This window comes from Lactuca saligna, chromosome 9 (genome assembly GCF_052625555.1).
Source record: "Lactuca saligna cultivar CGN05327 chromosome 9, ASM5262555v1, whole genome shotgun sequence".
Taxonomy (NCBI): domain Eukaryota; kingdom Viridiplantae; phylum Streptophyta; class Magnoliopsida; order Asterales; family Asteraceae; genus Lactuca; species Lactuca saligna.
In genome coordinates, this window is record NC_136425.1 from 22,541,397 (window position 1) to 22,548,655 (window position 7,259).

A 7,259-nucleotide genomic window follows, 5' to 3' on the forward strand; every position below is an offset into this window, starting at 1 on the left:
AAAATATATTTAAAACGTAATTCATTCATATATTTTGCCTCAAGTGTTATATATATATATATATATATATATATATATATATATATATATATATATATATATATATATGAGAAAAATAAAAATTTGATAATAAATATGGGATGGATGATGGAGGACAATGACGGAGCTTGAACATATAATTTTGGAGGGCCGAAAGTAAAAAAAAAAAAAAAAAAAAAAAAAAAAAAAACCCTAAAATTAATGTTATTACAAATAAAAAATTATTTTTTTCCGCATTTAAACACCAAAATACCTAAAGTTACCGTTCTTACACAAAAAAAGCAAATTTTTTATCAACTAAACACAAACGATACCTAAAAAAAGAATTACAACTCAGCCCGACGACCTTTAAGGTCTTTAAAATCATCAATTACCGACTTTGAATCAGTGTTTTCAGCAATTTCCCTTTCTATGTAAACCACCAAATTGTTTGCGAGAAAGTCATTTGACATCTTATTGCGAAGATGGTTCTTGAATATTTTCATTGCAGAAAATCCCCTCTCTGTTGTAGCGGTAGAAACTGGAAGTGTCAAGATTAACCGAACCACTATATCAAACAAATAATATGTCTCACGTTTCTAAGTTTTCACAAGTCCCTTGCATAGGTCAGCAATAGTTGATACACCACTTAGTCTAGGATTATTTGTCATATCAATATTAAAAATCTCTAATTGATATCGTAATTGAATTCTCTCTTGCTCCGTAAAACCTTCAGGATAATACTTCTCAACAAGAAGACAAATCTGATCAATGTTAATCACTTTAGGGTGTTCTTTTAAAACTAAAGTAGAACTAAGACGTAACAACTTCATCGCCTGATCATTGAATCTACTATTCAACTCATGTAATTGTTTGTCCAATGTGGATGTAAACAAATCTACTCGATAAAAATGTTCAAAAGTAACATGATTATCTGTTTTTCGAGGCCGGTATCGAGTAGAAGTATATGGAGCATTCATATCCGGCGTATCTTTGATGTTTCTCACAAAACAATTGTACCTGTGCAAGTAAAGAATCTCATCCGTTGTTTCTGAAATCATTTAGACCTTCCTTTGTTGCTGAAACTAACTCCATGGCATTAAGAATATCTTGGAATTTCTTTTGTAGAGCTTGAGAAAGTATATCAGTTTTTCCCATTAGTTCCTTCATCAAGTGAAGAATAAACACAGACTCAAATGATTTCATGTAACAATAAGTTGCATCGGCATCTCCGCGTTGAGAATAAGTAGCAGATACGTCATCAATTATTCCTTGGAGCACAACACGAGTACAATCAAACATGTTAAGCAAACTACAAACGGAACGAAGATGAGAACCCCAATGTGTATCACCAGCTCTTGTTAATGTCTCAACTTGATTCAGTCCTTTTCCTGATTCAATTTCACCAAGTTCCAATAAATGCTCAATCTCAGTTGCCTTTGCCTTTTGTAACTCATCATGACGCTTACTAGAAGCACAAACCACATTAATTGTAAAAATTAAGTTTGACAAAAATTGGTGCACAGGTATAATTTCTCTTGAAGCAGCCACCAGTGCTAGTTGTAATCTATGAGCAAAGCAGTGAACATAATACGCATAAGGACAATCCTTAAGAACAAGTGCCTATAATCCGTTCCATTCCCCTCTCATATTACTAGCACCATCATACCCTTGGCCACAGATTTTACTAACATCAAACTGATAGTGTAAAAGTTGTCTCCACATATTTATTTTCAAGGTTAATGATAAGGTATCCTTGACATGAACCAAATCCAAGAATCTTTCCCGTATGATCCCTTATGCATCAACAAATCTCAAAACTATGGCCATTTGCTCTTTTTTAGACTCATCACGTGACTCATCAACCATGACACAAAAGTATATCCCCCACTTCACTACAAATATGTTTCCGAACTTTATTTGCAAGAATACTTAGAATTTCTTTTTGAATTTCTCCAAAAGTATATTTTGAATTATAAGGAGCTTTCTCTAATATAACATTTGCAACTTCATCATTATAAGATGCTAGAAGTTTTAGTAGTTGGAGAAAATTACCACGATTTTTGGAATTAGGACTTTCATCATTTCCTCGTAAAACACAGGCTTGGAATGTCAACTAACGAACCGTGTCAATCGAAGCTTCTAATCGTAAACGATTCTTCAATATTTGCACTTCATTTTGCTTCACTATGATATTTTCAATGTGTGCTTCTTGGTTCATCAAGTTTTCAGCGAATGTAACTGCATTTCTATGTTGTGAACAACCAATATGCTTCAAGAATGCACAATTTTTCCCATCATTAACTTTTTTCCAATTGTCAAATCTTTTTACAGTAAATGCATCATAACCATGACACACACTTGGTTTATCATTAAATATATAACAAATAAAACAATAAGCTAAGTGTGTTGTTGGAGAATATTCTAACCAATCAGGGAAAATGTTGAACCAAGCATATTGGAATCTACGAGGGTGTTTCTTTGAACCTTTAGCATGATACTCTTTAAGACGTATTTGGAAAGGTCCTAAAGTCATATAAGCTTGTCTTACTTCTTCTCTTAAATTAACTGGATAATCCCGCATTTGTTTTCGTTTAGCAGGATCTCTTTCTAGTTGCTTAAGATCCACCTCATTAGGATTTGATTGTGTGGCTTCAGAATTGTCATTCTCTTGTTGATTTCCATGTTGTTGCGGTTGTGGTTCACTTGTTGAAGCTTTTTGACGCTTACTCTCATGATTTTCATTAAGTGTGTCTTCATCATCACCCATTCTTTTGAAAAAAGAATGAATGGTTTTCATCTCGCCCATAATTATATCTATAAAAAAAATATCAAAATGTATGAACAATTCATTCACAATTATCCACTAACTTAAATTTCAGCAAAACAGCAAAAGAAAAAAATATAACATTGTTTGAAATCCTAATTACTTGATTCTCAAATTTCAACAAGACAATGAAGGAACAATTCATATTAATCAATATTGTTTGAAATCCTAATTACTTGATTCTCAAATTTCAACAACAAGACAATGAAGGAACAATTCATATTAATCAACAATCTCAGCTCAATAACTCATTTAGACAAACAACAAGCAATTTGACTATTGGAGGAAGTAACAACAGTGAACAGTCAATAAAGTGTGAAATCTTTTAACTGTGTGAGTGTGAAATTCCTACTTCCTAGAACAACTAAACAAGGAATTAAAAAATTAAAAGTATACACAGTTAAAAGATTTGTCCCTGCTGTGTATACTTTTAATGTATGATTGTATGAACTCTTCTTGTTTTTTTCATGTTGCAATCCAAAATACATACCACTGAATGAAGCAATTAAGATTTAAGCAAAGGGAGAAAAAAGGGAATTTAGAAATTCAGAATTACATACTTAATTTTCTGATTTTCTTCCGTGAACTCACTGAACTGTGAACAAGATTAAAAGAAAGAACAAAGAAGAGAAGACAGAAATCAGAAGACTGAAGGTCTACTGCTTAGTTGTTGCCGCCTGTGCCCTGTTGTGCTGTGTTAGTGCGTCTGCTGGTGGTGGAGGCAGGGGGTCGGAGCCAGAAGGTCAAGGGTGACTTGCGGTGGCTATGTTGACAGTGCACAGTAGTGATTGTGGCGTGCTACTCAGTCGACGACTACCAGCAACGATAAGCGACCAATGAAGAACACAAGAATATGATTGGCGTTCGTTCAATTCACCTTCAGTCGTTCACGTCTTCCGATTGGGCAGGAGGGGCCACAGCCCAATTTTCACTTACCTGGGCTTATATTCCGAAAATTTGAACTTAGTGGACTACTTCTAACCCAAAATTCAGGGGGGCCAATACCCCTCCTGGCCCTATTAATGATCCGTCCCTGATGGAGGAGTATTTAATAATATATTATATTAAAAATATTTATTAATAGGGTAAATGGCACAAAAAACACTCTTTTTACACATAATTTCGATTTTGACACCGTGTTTTTTTTTTTGTCAATTTTGACACTGTGTTTTCCAATTTGTTACAATTCAGACCACTTGACCGGTTAACCAGATTGCATGCTGACGTGACATGATTACGTGTCAGTTTTAATGACGTGGCATGCTCACGTGTCAAAATTGAATTTTTTTTTCTCACAAAAAACACTAAGTTTTCATTTTTTTTTCGATTTTAATACTAAGTTTAATTTTTTTCTTTCAACTTTGACACTATGTTTTTATGTTCCAAATCGAACATCATTTTTTCCAATTATGTTCAATGTTGATAATTTTCTAATTGAAACCGTATAAATATTTTTATAATACATTTAAACCATATAAATATGTTTTTTGTTTCCTTTTAAAAACCATAGTTTTGTATAAACACATTTTTTTTACACTTAAACCATATTTTTATGTATAAATATGTATTAATTATATAAAAATAGTATTTTATATTAAATATGCAACTTTAAAATGTGTTTGGAGGTTTGAAGGCGTGTAGTCGATCAAAACTCGGATATCAAGTTTGCAACCCATCAAGTTTTTACATCTTATTAAAAGCTTATGATTAGTTTGATTCTCATGATATAACTAATTTTTTGAATGTAAGAAAAAAAAATACCTTGTATGTAAATAAAAAATGTGGTTTTTCAAAGAAAAAAATATGTTTATACGATTTAAAACGTAATAGAAAAAAAATTATACGGTATCAAATGGAAAATAGACAAAATTGAACAAATTTTATAAATGATGTTCGATTGGAACAAAAAAAACATATTGTCAAAATTGCAATAAAAAATTAAACTTAGTATCAAAATCGAAAAAAAAAGTGAAAACTTAATGTTTTTTGTGGAAAAAAAAATTAATTTTGACAAGTCAACATATCATGTCAGCATGCCACGTCATCATGTAACCTGGTTAACCGGTCAAGTGGTCATAATTGTAACAAATTGAAAAACACAGTGTCAAAATTGACACAAAAGAAATACGGTGTCAAAATCGAATTTCTATGTAAAAAGTATGTTTGCCATTTATCCTTATTAATATTATTGGTTCGATTCGGTTAATAATGGTTCGGTATTCGGTTAATCAAAATTAGAAAACACACCATATTTTTTAGTAATGGTTCGGTAAAAATAATTCATTTATATTGGTTAATTTGGTTATGGTTCGGTTTTTTAGTTAATATGCTCACCCTTAAGGAAAATGGTATTAGGAGTTTCAAATGCATGAGGTTCAAAAAAAAATGCAAGCTTTATAAAATACTAGCCGAATGCCCGCGTGTTGCGCAGAAACACCTATATAGTTGAAGTATTTACAAATATATGTTTTTTTTAAATATAACAATAAAGTTATTGTTAAATTTGATATAATAGTTTGTATACTACATTGATATAATATTGTAACATCCCAAGTCATAATCAAGAGTTCAGGGGGTAAAGTGTAAGATTGGAAAAGAGGAACTTGGCGAGTAAAAGCTGCAACTTGTCGAGTCTAAGCATGTGTCGGGCACATGTTAAGTGACCGGATTTGCTGAGTCGGAGGCTGGACTCGACGAGTCCGTGCTGGAATGAGAAACCCTAATTCCTAGGGTTTGCACCATATTTAAAGAATAATATGCCTTCATTTCAGCCTCTATCTTCCCTGAGTGTTCCAAAGAAACCCTAAATCGTGAGAGACTCCATTGTTGAGAAAATTGAAGCTTGGAAGAATAAATTGGTGAAGAGAAGTTGGAGGAATTTGAGGATAGCATCAAGAGAGCTTGTGGATCTGAGGTCTACATCGGTTTAGACTCATCTCTAAGGTAAGAGGACCTTACCTTAAGCTATTTCCTTGTTATTTCATCCATGGTGTGTGTTTTGGGGTTCTTTAGCATGGTTGGGATCTATTTCGAGTATAGAGACTAGATTTGAGGTTGCAATTTTAGATCTAGGTTGGTATGGATCGATATGATCAGAAAATGATAGCTTTGGGGTGTGATTGAGAGTGTCATTGCCTTAAACCTTCATTTTAGATTGATTAGAGCTTGTTGAGCCTTGCATGCACGTAAAATTGGACACTTTACGTGTGAATATGGCCCTAGGAGTCCATATCTATGTCTTGGAAGCAATGGAATGGCCTGTGATCATCTGAATGAAGATGTCACGTGTGGACTCGGCGAGTCTGTTGAAGATTGCCTCGGACTCGGTGAGTCTGGTCGTGAAGTCCTAACTTTTTCTGGTTGAGCTGTGAATCGGTGAGTCGAGAGATAACTCGGTGAGTTGAGCAGGAAGGGACTCAGAGTTTGTTGGACTCGACGAGTCTTGGGGCGACTCGGCGAGTTGAGTCATGGCATGGGAGTTTCTGAGCATAGGAACTCGACGAGTCAACGGGTTGACTCGGTGAGTAGGATCAACCAGGAAGGTTGACTTTGACTGACGACTTTGACTTGGACCAAGGGTTGACCAGTTTGACTTCCAAGTGTATTTTGGTAATTATTGGTGTTTATTGGTTTGGTTATTTGGTGATGATCAGTGGTGGAGTTCGTGCTAGTGGTCGGAGCAGCGTGGTCTTATTTCTTCAAGTCGGCAGTTGCAGGTGAGTTATCCTCACTATATCGACAGGGTCTAAGGCACCAAGGTCGGCCCTTTATCAGATTGAAATTCGGGTATCTATTTGATATGTTATTGCTTGCTATGTATGTATCCTGGTATATATGATGATATTATGTTAGAGACCTGGTTAAGATCGGTATCCTGGTATATAGGATGATACTATGTTAGTGACCGGTTAGGTCGGTATCCTGGTTAGGATGTTACTATGATATGTGATTTGATAGATCGATTTGATTATATGTGAATTGTTATATGATTATATGTTTATGTGCACATGGTTGTTTGGACTGATGTTGGGTTGAAGTGAGTCCTGCTTTGTGCTGTAAGCCAACATACCCAGGGGGACCAGTTAGACCGAAGGCCCGACGAGCGATCCGGATAGGCTGAAGGCCCTAAAAGGGCGGACCAGACGTGTCGAGGCTTGGAGAGTGGACCAAACAAATTGAAAGCCCGGTGCGGGCGGACCAGTTATATTGTAGAATCGGATAGTGGACCAAGTGGACTGAAGGCCCGGTGCGGTCGGACCAATCATACTATAAACTCGGAAATAAAGAGTGGACCGGGTGGACTGAAGGTTGGTGCAGGCGGACCAGTCACACTGTAGACTCGATATGCATGGTTGTTCTGTTTATGATATGATATGATATGTGTGTGGTATTGTGGTTGGTATTTTTGGGGTAA

General features: G+C 35.0%; 1 protein-coding gene across 1 annotated transcript; it reads right to left on the reverse strand.

Annotated features, from left to right (window-relative positions):
* Positions 1-365: 365 nt before the first annotated feature.
* LOC145016080 (uncharacterized) lies at positions 366-2,788 on the reverse strand. The gene is made up of 4 exons (XM_078974505.1): positions 2,144-2,788; positions 1,109-1,641; positions 749-1,038; positions 366-586 (listed from the first exon to the last, which is right to left on the reverse strand). The coding sequence occupies exons 1-4, from the start codon at positions 2,786-2,788 to the stop codon at positions 366-368; spliced, it is 1,689 nt and encodes a 562-aa protein (XP_078830631.1).
* Positions 2,789-7,259: the final 4,471 nt, after the last annotated feature.

Excerpts from the sequence above, each read along its gene's own strand:
- LOC145016080 (XM_078974505.1), bottom strand. The coding sequence starts at position 2,788 with ATGGGTGATGATGAAGACACACTTAATGAAAATCATGAGAGTAAGCGT. Across the intron at positions 1,642-2,143 it reads TAGAAGCTTCGATTGACACG|GCACTTGTTCTTAAGGATTG; the intron begins GTTCGTTAGTTG and ends AACGGATTATAG. Across the intron at positions 587-748 it reads TGAGAAGTATTATCCTGAAG|TGGTTCGGTTAATCTTGACA; the intron begins GTTTTACGGAGC and ends TGTTTGATATAG.